Raw genomic sequence first — 21965 nt, 5'->3', positions numbered from 1 at the left:
ATCAGACTAACTGTTGGAATAAAACCTCTTGTTGAGGAAATGCCCTTTTTATTGGACACGACCATCTGATGAGCTTCAATATGGAAAAACACATGTCTATACAGAATGTGGTAATATTTGTATTTATTTGTAGCCAGATCCTCTTTATTCACATGCACTGCAGAAGAAAAAAAGCAGGCGAAGGGATGAGACCTCGAAGAACCCGCTAACAGAAACAGAAGGGAAAATAGAAGGTATCTGGAAATACAAATATGGAAAGTGTCTCCAGCAGCTGCTACACCCAAGAGCCACATCTCAACACTTTACTCCATGCAAAAGCTGCAGACTTAATTGGGTTATCCTATGTGGAAGTGCGCGCACAGAGGCCATATGACCACATCTCTGCAGTGAAAACAGTGAAATGACCTCATTTGCTGAAGTTTCGCCTGTAACTTGGTCAGCCCATTGACAGCAGCTGAACCTCTCGACTTGTAGCACAGAAACGCCTGCGATTCAGATTACCGTGCACGTCCGGCACGTCAAGGCTTATTTCCCCCTACACTGACGAGCAGCCGTGGATAAACGGCACTTCTTTTTTTTTTTTTTTTTTTAATGCATGACACTAATCTCTACATAATTATTTTATTAAGACCCCAATTTTCAAATAGTTCCAGTTTCGAGGAGTTCATGCGGGCGGGCGTGCTGCAGCTATTTGACTATGTCTGGCGTGGAAGCAGCATATCCCATTTTATCACGAAAAGAATGGACAAATCTGAGATTATGTGAGATTAATACCTTGGAATATTAGGGATGGGCAATCCGACCCCTGCGCCAAGCAAAAGGAAAGGATGCTGCTGAACTTTGAGCATCGCTGACTTGAAACCAAGGACTCAGTGATTGCAAACTAGTGAAAGATGAGCTTATAAATATGAATCATAACACGAGATGTCGAATTGAAAAAAAAAAAATATCCTATAATAGTATTATTTACTTGACTTTCCATCACTTACCATCTTCCTTCTCATCGAAGACGGGTCTTTTGGAAGAACTATTGGCTCCCATCCTCTTCTTCCACTTTCCCCAGTGAAACATTGATGCTCAGATTGCATTCCTCGCCTCTTCGGGAGAACTACAGCTCAGTGCAGGAGACCCTCCTCGGTGAATAAAGATTGATAATAGTAATAATCATAAATATAATACATTTCAACCCGAAACGTTCCCGTTTAGTTGGCAGAACGATTTACGATCTGGCGAGTTTGCGCTCCCTCTTTACCGGGAAGAGCAAGTCTGGAAAGACTGGGAAATGTTTTCAATAATTTTTTCTTTCTTTTTCTTTTCTTTTTTTCCCCCCGAACAAGGGCGATTTGTTTAGCGGCTACCGAAGGTTGAAATAGCTGTTCGAAACCGGTGCTGCTCAGTTTTCTTCCGTGCACTGCAAGCCGAACCGGTAGATTTGTGTTTGTAGAGCTGCGTCAAGTGCGCAATTGTTAGCTACAACAATACCGGAAGCTGTGTCATTTGTCCTTGGCAATAAAAGCGTCCGAAGCCCCACGTAGTTTAGAAATTACCGGAATAAAATGAAATATGAATATTACGAATATTCGACTTGTATTAATTATGATTAAATTCACATTGCGATGGAAAAATGTGAACTAGATTATGCAAGATGTGTATCAAAAACAAACATTACATTCAAACGTATGGATGCAAGTCGGTCTTTTATGGCGAAGGGACAATCCGGAAGTTACTTTGTAAATGTCAATGTGAGCTTGACTATTATTAGAGTAGTGTAACAGTTGCTGGCCAGTGACTGAAATCGACGTAGCTCTGTATCACACACTGTCATGAATATCAACAAACAATGCAATATTCTTAAGGTGGCATCGGGATCATTTAATACAAACTCAAGTGCTTCCTTTTTTATTAGCTTTCTCCCTTCCTCATTTTTTATGTCAACTTCTTAACATTTACTATCACTACCTTCTCATTTGTAAATGGATGAGCGTTGGCTGCCAGGGTCACACAGGGGAACGTCGCCGGGTTTAATATTATCTTCTTTCCTCTTCGTCCTTCTTCCTTTGCCCCGTTGCTGCCATGTTACGTTTTAGAGAGAAAAACAATATGTTGTTTCGTCTTTTAAGGTGATATAAAAGTGCTAAACTACGATGATTTATAGCCTTCATTGAGGAGGAAGTGGTTAGTGGGTGCTGTTTACCTTATTTGAACGCGGACAGTTGCCGTAGTTTGTGTTGCCATGGCTACGACGTCCAACGCGTTAGCAAGTTAGCAATTTCTTAACTTCTGCCCGTCCTACCACATGTCTGTTATAGGGATATGAATTCTAACTAAAATTGTTTTAAGTATTAACTTAAGTTACTGAAAGGGTAAGTTAACTTGTGTGTTTAACGACGTTAGCTAATGTAAGCTAATGCGAAGCAGCTCAGTTGTATTGACAAAGTTAGCAGCCTGTCCAACATACTAATGTCATCTTAATTTCCCAGGTTAAAGGATGCCAATGCAAACCTAAAAACTAGAAAGGACACGAAAAGTTGTTTACACTTGGACAATGTGTTCCCAGGAAGAAGAGGTGTTTCCTAATATGCATCTTCGTAGCTTTGTCTTTGGAAACAGTCCTGTCAAAACTAAGACCCCCTGCTATACTGAACGGAAGGAGCCCCCCGACTCTTCTCCATCAGAGACCCTTTGCTTGAGCAGAACCAGGCTTGAACATGTTGAAAAAAGTATTTTGAAAAACAGCACACTAAAGGTCAGCTGGGACTTCACTGCACATTTATCAACCTTTGACTTGCTCAGCCACTCAAGCAAATAAATACTCAGTCTCTGTTGTATTAGCTCAACAATTTTCTGCATTTTAGCCACCGATTCTCAGTGTCCTGTCTTGTCTTCAGTATTTATATCTTGAAGGAAATCAGATATGCAATCTGCCGGAGTCAATGTTCACCAGCCTGCCGAGCCTGCTGTGGCTGGACCTCCGAAACAACCAAATTGCATCGCTCCCTGCTGAAATTGGCTTGCACAGGTACACCACATATGCCCGGTGATTCCAGGCCATCGAGGTAGAACATAATGCTTCATCCTTACACTTTGGACCATTTTCCAAAGGTCGTTTTACAAAATGGTCCCTGAATGCTTATTCCAGCAAATGCAAAGCGAGTGAAGTTTAGGGACTGCGCCCGAGTCTGGATAAAGATAAAAATATTGTTTTAAAAGCTGCAATTTTGTTCACTTAGATGCCTGCAAACATTATTGCTGGAGGGGAATCCCATCTCAGAGCTTCCACTGGAGCTGGGTGAGTAGATTATCGTCTCTTCCACCGGAAAGCAATAGCTATGCTGTCAGAAGTAACCGGTCGCATCAGTCCATCTTCATTTTCAATTGGCGCAGGGTGAAGCTGGAGAAAATGAATGTCAATATATTCATAAGCCTGCTTTGGGATCCTTATATATCATGATATACACGGGGAAAAAAAAATCAAATGTCAGCTTCTGAACAAAACTGAATGTGTCTTCAACATAATGAGGGCTAGTATAGTTCTCCTTTCATTAAACTGCTTCTTATGGGCTTCTGAGTGCACCTGCAAAGCAATTTTGAGAAATTACCTCCCAAAGAAGCATTATGTACCTGAGCTATATCATTTGTCAGTAATATAAAATTCAAAAAAATGTTGCCAACACAATGGTAATTTTGTTGGTTTTATTCTTGTGAATATTTGTTTATTCTTGTTTACTAATTTATTGCTCATTTTTAGGTAATTTCTTTGAAATTGGTGATTTACTCAAAAACAACTGAACAAATCTACTGAAAACAAAGATGGCAATTTTGCAAATACATGAGCTGAAAGCAAGATTATCTATCGGTTCACCATAGTATTGATACTGACAGTCGGATATGTAATTTTGATTCAAAAAAACATGATATAAGAAATAAGATGATAGTTTCAAGAACAATATATTGCCCTACTGACTTTACTGGCAGACTAATAATCGAATGAAGAAAACAAAACTCTCAAGTGCCTTGAATCAAGGAATATATGGTGCATTCGGGGAGATAAGGTTGATACTGAGTATGAGCTAAGATTATGCTCTTTTCTATTCATTGTTTTGTGGGAGACAAGAGAGCGCTATGGGAAAAAAAATGCACAGTGTCTTTTTTTGCCGATTATTTTCATCCCTTTAAAGAACATACTGCTGTATCATGACGCTGTGGTGTCAGAACCATGATGGTAAGTTATTGATACGCAGTTACTCCAGAATTCCCACTCTATTAATAAGGATACTGTTGATGTTTTTATTTTTGGTCAAAGATTACAATGTTACAGCATTTTATTTGTTGACAGAACAAATAAAAAAAAAAGGTAGATTATGAACATTAGCTGCCAGCAATCACATCTTTCACATCAGACAACTTGTTGACATCACGATATGTATCCATCTGAACAGGCTGTTTTATAATAATAAAATATTAATAATTTATACTTTATTAATATACTTATATATATACTTTATTATTGTACTTAATTAATTTAAGTACAATAATTTCATTTCCATAGAGGGATATTTCAGTTGACATATGCTGTTATTGTAGGCCATCATTGGCTGTTTAAGTAAACTACATATACTGCAGCCGTTGTGAATTAACCGACATAACACTTGCAGCTTAATTCCTGGAGAGTAACCTGGAAACGTGGTTCAAAAGGAGTAATTATTTGTCCATTTCACTCAGGAAATGTCATTAGCCTCAAAGGCCTGAACCTGAGAAATTGCCCCATCATTTTCCCCCCGCGTGAGGTTGTGCACCAAGGGCTTCAGTTCATCCTACAGTACCTGAGAAGGGCTATGGCTGAGCGTCCAGTCAGCGTGAGAAAGACCCCTCCAGGTGAGTCAAGGGCACCTTAGCTCACAAACATACAGCAGCGAGGCGTGTGCTTTGCACGTGCATCCGTGACATCTGGTCTTTTGTCAAAGACAGCGCGGCAGGCCACAAAAATAGCTGCTCTCTCCACTACCACTTCACTCTTGTGACTTCTGTTCCCTTGGAGACAGTGCGCACCAGTCTGCTGACTTCCCCTGCTCGAGCCCTGTAATATTTTTAGCCAGACGGAAATGATCGATAACATGCACACTCTAAACAGGGGCTCTGTCACTAAGTAGTGTCTGTAGGTAATCAGTGTGAGAAGCCAAGACAACTGTCCGCTAGAGAGGTTTCTGCTGCACGATGAGCGCAGTCTAAGCCCTCAGTCGCAGCATTTATCTCCCTGCCTACAAGGTTATTACCAAAGACAGGGCAACGGTCTCCAGAGGGAAATCTGCTTTTATTTAATTGGCTCAGGATATAAATTATAACACGCACTTCATTTACATAGTGCAATGTCATCACCCTGCTCGTGCTGCGATAACGTAGAAATTTTAAGTATTTTTAATCTAGTTAAACTTCGTGTGGGAAAGGCTGAGCTACAAGAGGGAAAGAAAAGCGAGTATCACAATTCCAGACGCTAGCGTTTTTTCTGATATTATATCAATATCTGCTTGGTTATGAGAAATCATCCGTTCTGCATATTAAGAAGGGATTTAATTCTGTTTTATATCACACTTCTATTTAAATGAATGCAAAATGACTCCAAATGCAGCATTTAGGGAAGCGTATGAGCTTAAAAAAAATCAGTATCAGACATTTCACATTCCTCAATATGAATTTTGAAACTTGAAATCTGCAATAGGTCCTATTATGTATTTGTAAGCAAAATTATAATCATCATTTAGATTGTGATGTCTCAGTCAGGCCCTATTCTGTTTGTAACGTTACCTTTAATTCACACTAATTCTTCTCTTAAATTTGATCTGATAAGTTTACTAAAATGTTGCATCCAATGGATGCTCTCTGTATCTGCTCTGTCTGTTTCCATTGTAGAGCTGCCAGTGGTGGAGAAGCTCCAGCTCTCAGAGTTGGTCAGATCCAGCATGGAGGCAGAGGAGGAGTCAGTGGATGAGGAGGAGCTTCAGTTGTTCAGGGAACTAAAAGACAAGATGATCCTCTTGGACAAAACTGAGCTGCACACAATGGCACAGGGTGATGGAAACCTCCATCTACGCCCTCTCCCCTTTATTAAACGGTGAGGAACTCCAAAAGAGTGAGTGCAAGGAAAAATGATTTATAGCTGAAATAGTTGTAGCCACTACTGGCCAATGCACCGCCACCTCTCCAAATAACTTAAGAGCTAATAGCCAATTTTATATGCTCACATTCACAAACTAGCCCAGCATTTTAAGGTATTTCTACATAAAAAAAAAAATGCTCCCATTACTACTAATCCAACTACTAGCTTGCAATTGATAAAAATAATGCTAACAATAATGGGCCGCGCAGTGGTTAGCACTTGTGAGTGAGTGGTTGTGTCTCTATGTGACCCAGTGATCGACTGGTGACCGAACCCAGGACCCTGAGTGCAGGATAGGCTGTATAAATAATGAATTATGACAATAATAGTAAATAATCTTAGAGAGCCTTTGTAGAAGGGGGAAAATAAAGATTTACATGAAAAAAGGGACTTAAGATTTTAAAAAGTATGTTATACAGTCACAGAGATGCAGAAAAAACATGTCAAATGGAAGAAAATAACGATGCAGACAAATAATCTATAAACTGTAATGATGCACCGAAAAATGTTAGTCCTGTCTTGTAAAATTATGGCAATCAATAGCATTTTTATATTCATTCACCAAAGCTCTTGAGTTGAAAATCTATATGACTATATGATATTGTACCATTTAGTTTTTCCGTTTAAGCTATTGTACCAAAGAGCTCTTCCATGGGGTAAAAAAATAGTAGTAAACTATAGTTACTGTAGTAAACTATTAGTGATATATTTGTTGTGGAAAAAAATATATTCAGTGCCTCTTGCTCCTTTACCCTCATTATAAATACCTGAATATATGAACCTGCAAATGTTTTTATTTCATCATGGAATATCACATCAAGAACATTGTATATCTAGATGGTAAACTCCAAACCAACAATAAAGTAATGATGACAATGTATTTGTGATTTTGAGATGTCGTCACAAGCAGTGCATATAGACCCATCTAATCACAGATTGGCGAATCAGCGCAGACTAAACTGTTTTCTAAAAACTGAAAGCACAAACCTACATGGAACTCTGCACATCTATCCATCAAACTCAGTCACTGAACAGTGTGGATGAAAAGAAAAACACATTCTTCTCAATGGGGACCTCTGTGTTATTGGCTTTTTGTAACTGAACAGAAGAAAATAAAATTGTTTCAGTGGATACAAAGATAGAGTGGAGGTTAGCGGTCTGAATTGCTGCCTTATAAAAGAAGATAAAGTATACGTACATATATTTTTTTTCTATCCATCCTCATCCACTGGGACTCAGGGCTTGCTTGGAAGAGTAATAATAATAAAACACTTTATCTATTTGTTAGAAAAACAGAGACCATCACGGCTGGCATAATTCCTGAGCTGCGGTTACACATGAAGACACCAGAGGAGAAGAAGCAGACCGTCCTGAGAGAGGCCAAACAAGATGTTCTTGATCAGACAAGAAAGTAAGCATCTGCTTCTCTGCCCTCAAACCCACAGGCGAATATAAGATTCTTATTTCCCTGGAAAGTCATTGAAACATGGTTAACATAATTTAATTATATTTCATATATCACAGTGTGGTAAATGTATTTGAAATAGTCACTAGGAATAAATCCAATGCATTTTTTGACGAATGTTTTAAAAATAGGCAGACATCTGTCTTAAGATGACTTTAAAAATAATTTTAAATAAAGCTCAATTTTGCCTTAAAATGTGGGCAGAATCAGTTACAAAATGCTCATAAATTAACCAGAAATTAAGTTAAAATATTGCAGAACAAAATGAAAATCACAAAATGAATATAGGTGTGCCCAAAAGTTAGCCAAACTATGCATTTATCCCATAAAATATTTAGGGAATATATAAAAAAAAAAAAAAGAAATAGCAATAATAATCACCATTACATCACATCACATTACAGTCATTTAGAAGACGCTTTTATCCAAAGCGACTTACAAAAATATCAATTCAATAACCGAAGATCCATAACACTCTTTCACAAATATATGTTTATAGAAATAATGTATCTGAAAATACTTGGAACTGCTAAAAGCCTGAAACATTTTTATTAGTTGCACACGTAGCCTTCATCTGTAAGATCACATTGTGTATTTTTATTAGACAGATCACTGTCGAGACTTTGTGAAAAGCCTACTGGAAAAATCTGCATAAATCTAAAATGGTGCCTTTTTTATCTAACTTTCCTATAGGAACCAAGTGGCTCTTAGTATGTGGCGTTCAAAAGCCACCGACGCGCAGGAGAAAAAACTGTCTCTGCAAAAGAAGAATGCAAAAATACCCACAAAGAGGCAAGAGGTGGGAGTCTGATAAAAAGACTCATCTGGCAATCTTTGTACCACAAGAGGGCAGTAGAGCACCACCTCTGCTGAACACACGCCCATATCATAAAGATGGAATATCACAAGATTAAAAGGGATTTTTCAGGGATACAAATGAAGGAGCTTCCATGCAGGGACTCAGCCAGCCTCATTGTCTGCCATCTTTAATGATACTGATAGGCCGGTTCTGTGGGAGCTCGAAGCAGATGCCTGCGCTTCTGATGCTGCGATCTGCATCGCTGATCAAAGCTAATGCTCTCTGTGCATGCTGGCACACTTTTACCAATGCAGACACATGAATTGAAATGTGACCAATTGAAATGTCTGCTACACTTCTATGCAGAGTCACCCATTTATATTTGCACTCGAATTATTGCCACAATGAGAGTGTTTCGTCAGGGGGATCCGAGGCGACGTTATGTGCACAGGATCTGCACTCTGGACCGAAGTGCCACTTTATAAGAGCATGAATGTTTCCATGTTGCAGGAGACACAAAGAAATTCTAGGCCCGCCGAGGACGACGAGTGCGATCATCCTGAAAGGCAACCTTTTGGCATTTCCATCAGACCGGGCGAAGATGGCAGGTAACGGGGACAAAAATGTTCCCCATTCACGCACAAATGCACGGCAACCTCAGATCTGGACTGGTATGAGAGTGAGAAGCAGACCTGCTACGTTGGCAAATTATTCCGTTTGTATCTGGGACAGAATTCGCAGAATATGGTCACAACGATAGGAACACATTATCTTGAAATTCCTGTTTATGTTTGCGCTTGATTTGCTTGGAAAACTACTAAGGCATAAAGCAACTGCAGCTGTAAAATTTGGAACATTCAACTTACAGCCTAATACGATACAGGATAACCCATATGCTCACACAAACAACAGGTCTCTGGTCTGATTTGTGAAAGTGGAAACGGGAAGCTAGAGACACCCAGTGGCAATAGAGAGACCACACACCTACTGAGGCTATTAGTAGCTTCCTTTGTTCAGTCAGAGACACAGTCTTCCTTGTGTAGATGTAGAATATACCTTGAACTTTCAATAACACAACACATATCAACAGAGTAAAAACACGCTCACTTGCATCCAAAGGTTTTCCAGGTCACCAATTAAAGCTGTAATGCACCTCTAGACTTACAGACACCCCGTCTCAAACGCTGATGATGAGATATGTTAACCTGTATGGATTTCCAGATCAGCCCGAGAGCTGCAACAGCAGATCCGTGCCCATGTTAAAAAGATTCGGGAGAGGTGCAGGAATCCCAGGGGCACAGCAATCGAGCAGGTTGCAGCCGCGCATGAAGATGTAGAGGAGGTCTGGCCCAGATCCTTATTCAACAAAACCAAACTACATACTGATCATGTCATTGCAATGTCATTTTTTTATTTTTCCCTGTTCTTTTCTTCCTGAATAGCAAACGAGGAAGATACAGATGCGGCTTCTGGAGAGGAAGCAGGGAGGGCATGGTGAAAATTGTTTCACTATCTTCACAGCAGATACTTTGCCGGGCTTCCTCGACAAGTGATCGTGATCAAACAGCGTGCCTTTTTTGAAATGTGCTGGATTCATGACTTTTTTTTGCTATGCGACCACATTAGAAAAAGAAAAAAACTTGCAGGTGTTTTGTTGGAAAAGAGAGGGAGATTTATTTCCACGATACGGGTCTTTCTCCTCACAGCGCTTTCAGAATAAATCTTCAAATCAAATAGTTTCAGCATGTGCAAACATGCCACTGTTCCTTATTAACTGTGAGAAATGAGTCGTCGTCCACTGGTGCACTTACTCAACAATGCAGGCTGTGTGGGTTATGGAAACCGAACAATATCACAAACTCCCAAGTTGAACTTGGCTACGAAAACTAACACGCCCAGGGCCCCGTGAGGGTCATTTAAAATGATCCAGCGATCATGTGCATTCAGATGCAATATAAAAATTACAGTTTCATACAATAATGCAGTAATGCACTTTTTTTCTGTACGGGTCAATGAAGTATGTGAGGATTTTTTTTTTTTTTTTTCATGTGGGAATGATAAGTGGACGTGTCTAGATAAAATAAAACGATCGCTTGCAAGTGAAATTCACCACTGTGTATCTTACATAATGTTAAAAGAACTCCATCCATCTTCAACAACCCACCAGTGTGGCGCACATGTCGCCATAAAAGACTTCCTGGGCTAAGCGGAGGAGATCCTGACAGTTAAACTGTAATAATGAAAGGCATCAAACAAGTCAAAGTGAGGCAGGGAAAGGGTAGGCCTTGTCTTGGGAGATTTTTTGCTTCTCCAGCACAGGGAGCGTGATGTCAGCGGTGGCAGTACTGTTGTAATTGACTTGGTAGGGGTGATGGCGTCATTCTATGCCCTGCTGTAGCCTCCTGCTTCAATAGCGAAGGGGAGACGGATCTTTGGCCGACGCGACCGTGGCTCCCTTGGCCGGGATCGAGCACCGCCGAGCCGGACATTTCACCACGGGAAATATGGAGGCTGCGGCCGAGGAGCTGCTGGCCGGCTCTCGGGTACCTGTCACTATCGATCAAATAGTTAACGATACACTGGTGGTGACGCTGACCTATCGAGAGAGGAGTTACACGGGGATATTACTTGATTGCAACAAAAAGTGAGTGTTATTTCGTACTTTAATTTTGTCAATTTATGCCCGAAATTAATGTTTTTGACGCGGCTAGCGGCTAATGTATCGTTCAGGCTAACCACCCAGGCTAGCCGGTTGGCTAAATCTGCTAACCGGGCCTCCATACAATAGACTCGTAGGTTATTGTAGCTGATAGGCTTGCTAACGTGCTAGCCTCCCGGCTAATGGCACTGATTTAATGTTAGCTTGAAATGATACGGTCAAAAACGTTCACTTAACATTAGGAAGATATGTAGGTCGATGTACTTGTCCCACTTACAGAGATTTATAACGACTTCTTCTGTACAGCAGCTAATGTCAATGGGTTCATACATAGCTTATTGTTAGCCTAATCAAACAGCTCAAACGTACCCTGTGAAAGGTAGGCCTTGGCTGTACAACCCTGTAAATCAGTTATGATTAAATGTGTTTATTCACATAGCATGCGTTGAGTTGTGCAATGTGCTCACGAATAAGGTTTTAGGTTGAATAAACTGAATCACTTGAGCAGTGCTTCCAAATAGCCCCCTCTGAACAAGTCACTTTTGATCTGTTAGAAACAATGGAAAAGGGCAAAAAAAGAAATGTGGCATACACTGAACCACAGCTCTGAATGCTTGATTTAAATGCTGGTCCTTTTACATGCAGTGAAACATCATTTCTGTCCGGCAAAGTAACAATGTTCTAACTGATGACAAGTAAGCCCAGTCGGACTGAAATGCAAAAGCCATATAAACACATAACTGTTAAATTGGTTTGTATCTGTGCCACGTCTTATCTACCCCTTGCTGAGTGTCACATGCAGAAACCTTGTGTTGTTTGTATTGAGCACCTTAAAAGCCACTGGCTTTAGACTATTTATAGAAGATCAGAATCTGTCCAGCTCTTGCCCCTTTACTATGCGTAGATGGTTTTTCATTTTGATTCAAGTTGTCCCGAAAATAACCCTTCCAAATGGGAAAGGGCAGGTCACCGAATAACTGAAAATAGGCCTATACTTTAGGCCGTGCCCGCTGACAGTTATTATCGTCTTCCTTTTAAACATTCAAGAATGGATTTCCTGTTATTGTTTCCCACACTTTATATCACCATTCCTGCTGATCCCTGCATCCAGTGACACTGTACAAAAGATGAACATGGCAACAATGCATTGAACCGTGGCTTGTCATATGCTTCGTCCTTGTACTGCTCTTAACTAGCACTGCCTGTTCCCTGTCGCTGGCAGCACAGTTTGTGCCTTGTCAGTCACCATGAAGGCTTATATTCCGGTTTGTTAGGGGCACATTAGGGAAGGTGAGAGGAGAAAGCTTCGCTGAGGGACCGTCTTTAAGAAGTGCCCTCCACTCCTCCTGGGGAGGGACCGGGGGTTCCCCAAATGTATACCCTAATTAATAACCGCACCACACATAAATCCCAGGAAGACACTGATACAAAACAAACTGAAGTCTCTTGGCTCCTTCCCTTCATCTCTGAATCCCGAGTGATACATGGGATTGTTTGTGTTCAGTCAGATGTTGGGTAAGGGTGGGGGGGTGGGGGGTCTTAGGCATCCTGTAGTTCCTTTGTCTGCTGTGTGCTGACTAAAGCGCCATAGCCATATTACTAATGCCTGCCAGCAACCTATAAAGACTACTTGGTACTTGGGCCTTCTTGTGACAGGTCTGTGTGAAAGACAACGCAGAAAATATCTCAAAAGAAGGCCGTGAAACGATTACTCCCATTTTGTAGCCCTGGGCAGCAGGAGAGACCGCTGACTGCCTGCTTGCACAGCGGTCCCCAACCCCCACCTGTGAAGAATTTTCAGCATACAGGTGACAGAGTGCGGTGTCACTTGTCCAGGCAAAGTGAAATTGAATTGTAAAATAGGTTTCCCTACTTAGAGCACATTGCCGGTGCCCTATGGGAAAGGCTTTGAGGAGTTCTCTGTGCTCTTTTCTTTTTTTTTGCCCTAATTCAAACAGGAAGGTATTAGATTTGTGCTGTCCCACTGGCTTTAAGTCATCTGATATGGTCGACTAAAAGCGCAGCACTACAGTGAGGTTCTTTTGGAGGAAATAGCTCGACGAAAAAACAAAGAAATGTTTGTCGTGCTCGTCGCGAGAATGTTTTTGAAATGTGAAACAAGCTTCACTCAAGGAACCGCTAATTAATTTCTATTGTTGTCCTTTCTCCTCCTCAGGACTGGGCTATTCTGTCTCCCAGATTTCACAACAAAACCCGGGGACTTCCCTGTATCTAAATCAAATTGTGAAATCCCAGAAGTCCTGAGTGAGGAGCCAGTTTCCAAATCTCCCAGCCAGGCTTCACATAGACCAAAGGATGAAAATACTATCCCTGAAAGCAGTATACCCACAGCGCCACTTCCCTGCCCCATGCCCACACCAGTACCAGCTGGACAGACTCCTTACCCTCCTTATTTTGAAGGAGCCCCCTTCCCTCAGCCTTTGTGGGTGCGCCACAGCTACAGCCAATGGGTACCACAACCCCCGCCGAGACCAATCAAGAGGAAGAAGAGGCGGACGCGAGAGCCCGGACGCATGACCATCAGCACTATCCGTTTGCGTCCGCGGCAGGTACTGTGCGAAAAGTGCAAGAACACACTAAACAGCGACGAGGACAGCAAAGACGGCCTGAGCAACAGCAAGACCTCTCGGAAAGAGAACGCACTGCAGAGCGACGACGACGGCGAGGACAAGGACGCCCCTCCGAAGCTGTCAAGAAAGGATGACGTGGTCGCGGCCAAGGACGCTAAGAGACGGGAAAATGGCACCGGTCTTGACAGTAAGCGCCTCAGGAAGGACAAAAGGGGGGACGCCGAAGGGGAGAAGTTCCCCGGAGGGGACGTCATTCCCCACAGTCCGGTCATAAAGATCTCCTATAGCACCCCTCAGGGCAAGGGAGAGGTCATGAAGATCCCCTCCCGAGTCCACGGCTCAGTCAAACCCTTTTGTCCCAAACAGCTGGTACAAAACGGCTTGGGAGAAAACGGTAAGACGTCCTCCGATCCTGCCAAGGAGCAACGGCACATTCTCGACGCCACGAGGTCTGGCCTCACTGTGTCCATTCCCAAACTCAAACTGACCAGGCCTTTCACCACAGTGGGTCAGGACTTGCCTTCTCCAAAGATCCGCTTGAGACACCCGCAGAGGGAGCGCGACGAGAGCGTGGTCGAGTACGAGGCGGAACTCGTGAGCGGCGCCAGGAGACGGAGCCCAAGGGCGCCCGGTCCCTGCCTCCCCCACTCTGAAGATTCAGGGGAAAGAAAGAACTCTCTGGAGTTGTGGTCAGGGAGTTCAGGAGAGGAGGGGGAACGCGGCCACAATGACCTTACGCTTCTCATCAATTTCCGTAAGCGTAAAGCGGACTCTTCTAGCCTCTCCGTTTGCAGCAGCGACAGCATGGACGAGTCCAAGTCCTTCAGCTCGGACGGCACCTCCCCAGAGCTGTGCGACCTGGCGCCCGGCGAAGACCTCTCCGTGACGTCGTCGTCCGTGCCGTCGCGGGACGATTGTAAGACGGTGCCGCCGCTCACGGTGCGGTTGCACACGCGCAGCATGACAAAGTGCGTGACCGAAGAGGGTCACGCTGTCGCGGTGGGTGACATTGTTTGGGGGAAGATCCACGGTTTCCCCTGGTGGCCCGCTCGCGTCCTCAGCATCAGCGGCACCCGCAAAGAGGAGACCGCCACCTGCGAGGCCCAGTGGCCCCAGGCCAAGGTGGCTTGGTTCGGTTCGCCCACCACCTCCCAGCTCTCCGTAGCCAAACTTTCGCCCTTCAGAGAGCTCTTCAGGTCCCGCTTCAACCGCAAAAAGAAAGGGATGTATCGGAGAGCCATCCTGGAAGCTGCCAAGGCCGTGGGGCACATGAGTCCCGAGATTACGTCACTGCTTTCCCACTGCGACACGTAGGTTAGTTCCCAACTTCCTAAGTTATTTCTTTTGTTTCCTATATTTTCAGTCAAATCATCAGTTTTTGAGCAAGGCGACACCCCACCTTCCCCATGTACTTTTCTGGACAGTATTTGATGGATGTCTCTTACCTTTCATTTGCATAATGCTGGTCTGTTTAATTTATTAATTCCTTCCACTCAAGCAGTCGACACCTGAAAGCAACAAATCATATTTTGTCCCATCACTTGAAGGACAGTCGTGTCATGCTGTGTGTGTATGGATGTGTGTGTGTGCGTGCGTGTGTGTGTCACCCAGGGGAAGAATTATTTACTGACGCCAGTGCTGTTCCTCACTCAAGCACAGATTGCTTATCACATATCGCGTCAAGCTCAGGCTATATCGAGGATGTAGGTACGACTCAAAAAATGTAGTTTCCGAGAAATTCCCAAGGCCCGAAGGGAAAAATGAACGAACGCCGCAAGCTCACAGAACAAGCGCCGTTAAAAGATGTGACAATCTTCTCGATTTACTTTTGTTGGATAAATGTGACAAACACGTAGTGTTACCATGGTCACGTCTGCCACTCCCAGCTTTTGATGATGACCACATCCAACACTGGCAAATGTGAATAAAAATGCAAGTGATTCCACTCCCAAATCCCTACAGTAGTTCAACTGTGGCACCTTAAGAAACCAGGACTTAACAGTTGTTTTATTATAATAGTGAGATCTCTCATATCACCACTTTTAAAATGTTGTGTTTTATACATGTATACCATACCAAAGGTTAGATTTAACAATAGGTCTTCTGACAGAATCCTGTGTTGATCTATTTCTAATGAGATTATGGGTAATTTTGCATCGCCAGTCTGACATTTCACTGACGCCGGCAAAAACTATGTGCAAAGGAGGTGTGGCTTTTTACTTTTAATGCCAAGGAATCTCTTATTAAATTTCTTTTTCAAGTCACTATTAATGCTGTAACAGTAAGGGTAAAATGGAGGCGAAAGCGCATTGAGGTTCTTCACCAGAAATCCAAACCCAACCCCAAATGTAATGATTGTGATAGTTCCTTGCAGATTTCGCACTCCCCTCATTTTTCCCGGTGGAAAAACATGACATTAACAATGACCTCCTGACAACAGAGCTGAAGCAAAATTTAGCTTAGCGACACACCGTAGCTCCCGGGGATGGCGGCTCAACAGCAGCGCTAAATCTGTGGGTTTGAAACAGACACCCCGCATGTTCACAGACAGCGCAGCTTAATAATTCAGAATATAGGGATATTGTTCCCCTTTTTCATCATCATCATTCGAACAGTGCAGCAAAGGCAGATGGAAACAGTTGAATTCCACCTGCAAAGTAAAAAAAGCTCGTATGAAGCATGTAAAAAAATTAGTCTGCATCAGACAGGCACATACCAGAATATGTTTTTCAAGACATGTTTTATTCCTGGGAAGAAAAGATCAGTCCACTGCGGTATGATATGATTAAGCAACACTTTTTGGCCTCTTGATCTAGCACTAAAGTTTGACACTACCACCATCACCTGTTCAGCAAACCAGTGTTTAAGAGTAAAATGGAAGCGGTATAATATTTGGTGTGTGTCACTTGTGAGCCACAACGCTCAAAGGGGAGGTCAGATATATAGTAAGTCTTACTAAATGGTGTTTAGTGAATTCTAAGGTTAAGTCTTCTCTCTGTCAAATCTTGAATTTCACTTCATTACAAATAGTCTCATGATATCAAGCATTTCCTGGTAAATAAAATGCTAAGTTCTTTTTGACCCAAATTCAAACTTTTGATGCGTAACATACAGTCTCTAATACATACACTGTCATACTCTATATATGTAATAGTCTATATATGTAATATATAGACCATGACGGGGATTCCTGCCCCCAGTTAGAAGATGGTGTCGTAGGCGCCGCAGAATATTCTCCTTCACGCAGGGACGGACATTTTTACTCACACATGCAAAATGGTTCCACTGTGAATCCCGGGAGCTACAATTACACGGCGAGGCGGTTGCGGCAGCGAATTCAAAGAGGCAAAATAAACATTAATACCGGTTTTAATGCAGAGTGTCCCGTTCACTGTCAACAGGAAAGCGCTCATTTCGGCGAGTGAATCCCGGCAAACAAACACATGGCCGCTTTAGTATGAAGGAGGCGATTCACAGACGTCTAACAGCGGTTCATAAAAATAGGTTTTAAGCTGATTGTCTCGATGTGGCAGATCTGTGTCCGTGCCCAGCGTGTTTTCCCCCGGCTGTCTGGGCACGTTGAGCCCGTGCAGGCAAGCAGCAGGTCCTCAACACACATTCAAAGGTTAAACATTGTCTTTGTTTGATGTGAAGGACAGCCAGGCATGGTAACGGGGGGGGGGGGGGGGACAAAAAAACAGTGTTTACTCTGCTGTGAGCCGGTAGCTAACAAGAGGTTGGCGTTCATTCACGATTTATAGTTAGGGGGTTAAAAAAAACCAAAACAAAAAAAAAAAAAGGCCTTTTGGTGCTTCCAGCTCATAAAAGAAGCACTAATCTCCCCCGTCCCCAGCAGAGGTTCCAGCGAGCATTCAATCTGCGGCGCTCCATAATCACCGGATGACTAACTTGACATTTTGCGAACTCGATCGGTCCGAGAGCCGAACCCCCCCCCCACCGCACCGGATGTACAACCTGCCTTATTTGCTCATTGTCTTTATTTCTCCCTCTCTCTCTTTCTTCTCCTTTCTTGTGCAGAGGCTGAGAAGAGATGGGAGGTCCCCGAGGTTTTTTTTTTTTTTTTTTTTCTGAATTCTCAGACTCTGTCATCAAGACCCAGGAGGGGAGTACGTGCGGTTGCCACGGCTACTATTTATAACGCCGTTTTTTTTTTTTTTTTTTTGTTGTTATTTTCTTTTTTTTTTTTTCTCTCCTCCTTTTTCACAAGGCTGGTGGAAAAATGGCCACCAAAGTGGAGAGTTGTTAAGACTGGACAAGGGAGCAAAAACAAAGGCCTGGCATCTCACGGTCTACTACGAACTTAAATATTCCTTCCTTTCGTTTTTTTTTTTTTTTCTAGAGTTTATCATATTAAAAAGAGGCGAATAACGACACTACCAGAACCCGAATGTATTTATTACCTGTTATGGTTTAAAGTCCACCTTTCTACGACAGTCTCACAAACCCACCCCGGCTGCTGTCCTTTTACCGGTTCTCCATCACCGTGCTCACCGCGAGGTCCAGCCCCACTCGCCCGCCCACCCGCCCCTTCCCTTTCTGCAAGGACTTTCAACCGAAGTATGAAAAAGTCTTACCCTGAATCCTTTTGTGCGTCTGAAAATGTGAAAGGCTCCATCCAGAGACAGTAATGACTGTTAGCTCTTCTAGCGATCAGTGTTCCATCCTCGTAGTTTTCTGCGACATTAGTTGGATTTGTGGATGTATTTATACTGAACTCTCCAGAATCATGTTGTGTGTCTTGCTTCCATTTCATTTTTTTTTTTTTTTTTTTTTTAACTTTAGAGGTGTCATGTCAGCGAACTTCCCCCCCCCTTTTTTTTTTTCTTTTTTTTTTTCCCCCCCTTCCCTATGAACCATTTTTACATCACTTAAATTATTTAAAGCGTCGCATTAAGAAAAAAGCACTTTATCTGTACCTTGGTGGCCTGCTGTACGCTCACCGTTTGAAACACTATGGCGAGATACAGCCCTGACGGGCAGCAGGGGAGTTCAGAAATCTTTGTGGTTGACTATCCATGGCCTTGGAGATGGAAAAAAAAAAATCTTTTTATTTTAGTCTATTGTACAATTTTTGGGACACCAGACACCTGTAACGGATGGTTGTTTACACTGTATTCTCGCATTTGGCTTGGGCGTGTTTCTCCCCACACACACACACACACACACACACACACATAGATACATAACATCTACTACAAAAAAACAAAACACATGACATTTCCACTGGAGAAACATGGGTTAAGAAATGTGTCAACGCCCCCTATGCATTATCAGTTAAAGCTTTATGAGAGACTTTAGGAGATTTAAAAAAAAAAAAGAAAGAAATAAAAAAAATGCTGTAAGAATACTGTGAATTCAACTGCTGAGTGTGCCGGCGGAGAAAAGCTCGCTGCTAGTAGGACCCGTCATTGAGTCATCCGGCAAAGCAAACTGCAGCGCTGACCTTTAGCGACTTTTGTGTTGAAAGCAGCTCTGTCGGAATGGGGATGTGTGGTGGGTGGGTGGGTGTGTGGGGTTTCGCGCAGAGACCACCGCCACCCGAGCCCGAGCCCCGTCTCCATCCGACGCAACACGGTCACACTCAGCCAACCAGCCCGTCTCCTTTCCGCTCGATCAGAAAAAAAAAAACAAACACTTTCGCTCTGATCAAGTTGGAAACCTGGCTCATTGACTGTCAATGAGAGGAGTGTGTTTTTAACGAGGGCGACACACTCCTGCCATTGAGACGACACACGGTTCGCCTGCTGTTGAGCCCAGCCAGTTTTCCAGGCAGCCTTACACATGGAGGAGTGGCAGTCTAAATCTTATGTACGCCTGAGAGGGGAAACGGTCGTCAGGATTTTCCCACGTTTTCGAGCAACATGGCTATCTACTGTTGCCCGCATTGGTCAATATTATTGGCTACTTTTTTTTTTCTTTTTTTACATGTACTGTACATAAAATAAAATATACAAGCAATACCTTGCTCCATTGGATCATTTGGTGTTTTTTGTTTTTTTTTTGTTTCCCAAAAACAGGTGACTTGACGCTGACGTATGGCCCGACGTGAGGTTCGAAGGTGACGATGATTTCCATTTAAGGTTAGCAAAAGACCAAAATCCCTGGATCTGCTGGCGCACCGGCACTTATGCACACAAAGAGCCAGTCAGTGCAGAGAGCCAGAGATATCTTTGATATTTTTTATTTCTCAGTGGGCCTTTGAAGTGTTCCCAAATTAAATTAAGCCAGTCACGCAAAATGTTTTTAAATCAATGTTATTAATATGGAAATTGCCAGTTAGTGTGGTTTTTGTTTGGCATTTCTTTTTAAACTGAACATAATCCCTCTTTTTGTTTGTCTCCAGTGCTTAGTTTCCTGTTTAGTAGCCAGAATGTTGACAGTGCGCTAGCTACAGGTTAACCGGAGGCAAATTTACCAAATTAGCATTCATTAACTCTCTTGAATTTGACCTATATCAACATCAGACATTTGCACTTTCTTTCAGACACCAAAACTGCCATGTTAAGTGACTAAAGCAGAAACTTTTTTTATTTGGCTAAGGGTCATCTCACTTTTATTTGTCACTTTTAAAAAAAAATCTTAGTCACATTCTTTGTTAAATGTTATTTATGTCCCATTGGTCTCACTAACCAGCTGCTGCTGTCTTGCACATTTGCATAGAAGCTTCACTGGTTGGTTATAGAAAGGCTACAGCTAGCTTAGCTAAGCTTCTTCTAAACATCACTATACAATTTGTTTTGCACTTCAGTTTTAATGGATCTCCCTGATTTGTAGATAGTTAGATTATCAGCAAAGTGTGTATTTCTCAAAAAGCCACACCATTGCATTATCATGTACGAGTGTTTGGACTGAACAAAACAGGACTGCGAATCTTTTACTGTAGAAACTGAGGCACGATTTCCAACCTCTGGTTACACTTCTTTTTTTTTTTTTTTTGCCATCCGGTGGTTGTTAACATGCTCCTTTTTTGTTCTCACTCAACCCCGGCGCTGACGTTCATTGAGCTATAAAAAAATCTCGAGGTGTAGCCCGTGTTTAGGGTCGGATTTTTGACCGCAAACGTTTATATGCAAGCCATATAAACACAGCTGCGCGCGGATCCCGTCTTGTGCACAGTCGTCGACCAGAGCCGTCCTTGGTTTTTCGGCCCTGCCGTGCGCGTGTGATTCACAGCCACGAATAGTGTCAGAGTTGAAGCATGTCTGTTGCATAACTGCTGTCAAGGTGATGTGCCTCCCGTCACCCGATCAGGAGATTTTGCAATAGTAGCTCAGTTGTAGACAACCCCCACCCCACCTTCACTCCTGCTCCTATTTCATTCTTCTGACTGCTTGCGTCTCCTGCCAGAAACTTCTTATAATGTGCTGCTCTGTTTTCCCTCCCATCCAAAAAAAAAAAAAAAACAGTCCAAAGCCAGAGGACTGATTCATTTGTGTAGATATGCCAAGAAAACCCTTGTGGGGGGGGGGTTGAAAGTTGTCAAAACGGACCATCTAGAAGATAGATTTTCAAAAAAAAAAAAAAAAAAAAAAGTCCTTGAAATGTCAGCGCCCAGGAGCCTGAACGTCTACCTTTCTCATTTCTCCAAAAAAGTAGGTATTTATTTGTGGTATCTAACATTTTTATACTTAAATATTTGATCAGTGACGGCTCGCAAAATATTGCGTAACAGAAAATATAACCCAACAATGGGTAATTGTGAAAAAATCCAAGCCCGTTGCCATATTACAGTGAATCGAATGCAACACCTCGCCCGAGAGCTAAACTTCCCAGCGATGTTAAACCTCTGACGTGCTGATTCAGGGTCTGAGATTCATCCCAGGCAAGCACAACTGGAGCAGCAGTAAAACCACCCCGTGTTTCTTTGAATTATAGCCGGCGATCGATACAACCCCCCCCCCCCCACCCCACCCCACCCGCTCCCCTCCATCATCCGGCCATTAAATCTGAAGCACAGCCAAGTCTTGGCTAGCTGGTATTAACACACAGGCTGGAAGCTTTCGGGGAAACAGCTGGTTGTCCTGTCCTGTGTTTAAAAATATCTGCCTTCCAGTGAATTTACAGCACACACATCAGGACCTCTTTTTTTTCATAGGGTTGCACTGTTAAACCTTTATAGGCTCGAACCAGGACATTACATATATAGCATATTAAAGTAATTGTTCCCGGACCCGGCCCGTGGGCTCTGTCAATTATGCGCATTTAAGTGCTGAATAAGGCGTATAGTTTGTCTGGAAGATTTTTCAAAATGGGTTTTACGATGCCCCCTTTTTTTT

General features: G+C 42.7%; 3 protein-coding genes across 5 annotated transcripts in view; 2 read left to right on the top strand and 1 right to left on the bottom strand.

The window, feature by feature from the left end:
• The window catches only part of stk32c (serine/threonine kinase 32C), an 80099-nt gene extending 78675 nt beyond the window's left edge, over nucleotides 1–1424 (bottom strand). Inside the window, exon 1 of the mRNA XM_086164686.1 lies at nucleotides 990–1424. Coding sequence (XP_086020812.1) covers nucleotides 990–1071 — 82 coding nt within the window. The 5' untranslated portion in view covers nucleotides 1072–1424. The remainder of the gene's footprint in view (nucleotides 1–989) is intronic.
• Nucleotides 1425–2229: 805 nt separating this feature from the next.
• On the top strand, nucleotides 2230–10498 carry LOC147236167 (leucine-rich repeat-containing protein 27-like). 3 transcript variants are annotated; one of them, XM_086164655.1, is made up of 11 exons: nucleotides 2230–2363; nucleotides 2481–2746; nucleotides 2889–3019; nucleotides 3231–3289; nucleotides 4723–4875; nucleotides 5908–6109; nucleotides 7443–7565; nucleotides 8313–8418; nucleotides 8929–9026; nucleotides 9640–9760; nucleotides 9861–10492. In XM_086164655.1, the coding sequence occupies exons 2-11, from the start codon at nucleotides 2546–2548 to the stop codon at nucleotides 9969–9971; spliced, it is 1305 nt and encodes a 434-aa protein (XP_086020781.1). In that variant the 5' UTR covers nucleotides 2230–2363; nucleotides 2481–2545; the 3' UTR covers nucleotides 9972–10492. The 3 variants fall into 3 exon arrangements, with proteins under 3 accessions (XP_086020781.1, XP_086020801.1, XP_086020792.1); XM_086164675.1 differs by having other exon boundaries at nucleotides 8929–9022; nucleotides 9861–9996; XM_086164666.1 differs by having other exon boundaries at nucleotides 2288–2363; nucleotides 2558–2746; nucleotides 9861–10498.
• Nucleotides 10499–10644: 146 nt separating this feature from the next.
• Nucleotides 10645–19649, top strand: pwwp2b (PWWP domain containing 2B). The gene is made up of 3 exons (XM_086164646.1): nucleotides 10645–11062; nucleotides 13254–14982; nucleotides 17707–19649. Exons 1-2 carry the CDS (start codon nucleotides 10923–10925, stop codon nucleotides 14980–14982), a joined length of 1869 nt encoding a protein of 622 aa, XP_086020772.1. The 5' UTR covers nucleotides 10645–10922; the 3' UTR covers nucleotides 17707–19649.
• Nucleotides 19650–21965: the final 2316 nt, after the last annotated feature.

This window comes from Fistularia commersonii, chromosome 2, assembly GCF_037954325.1.
Source record: "Fistularia commersonii isolate RoL2024-O1a breed Wild chromosome 2, RoL_Fcom_v1.0, whole genome shotgun sequence".
In the NCBI taxonomy this organism is placed as follows: Eukaryota; Metazoa; Chordata; class Actinopteri; order Syngnathiformes; family Fistulariidae; genus Fistularia; species Fistularia commersonii.
Note: the sequence above shows the minus strand (reverse complement) of the source record. Positions and strands in the feature narration are given on the sequence as shown.

Coding starts and splice junctions, on each gene's coding strand:
- LOC147236167 (XM_086164655.1), top strand. CDS start 2,546: ATGTGTTCCCAGGAAGAAGAGGTGTTTCCTAATATGCATCTTCGTAGC. Junction 4,876..5,907: donor CGTGAGAAAGACCCCTCCAG/GTGAGTCAAGGG, acceptor TTTCCATTGTAG/AGCTGCCAGTGGTGGAGAAG. Junction 8,419..8,928: donor TACCCACAAAGAGGCAAGAG/GTGGGAGTCTGA, acceptor TCCATGTTGCAG/GAGACACAAAGAAATTCTAG.
- pwwp2b (XM_086164646.1), top strand. CDS start 10,923: ATGGAGGCTGCGGCCGAGGAGCTGCTGGCCGGCTCTCGGGTACCTGTC. Junction 11,063..13,253: donor TTACTTGATTGCAACAAAAA/GTGAGTGTTATT, acceptor TCTCCTCCTCAG/GACTGGGCTATTCTGTCTCC.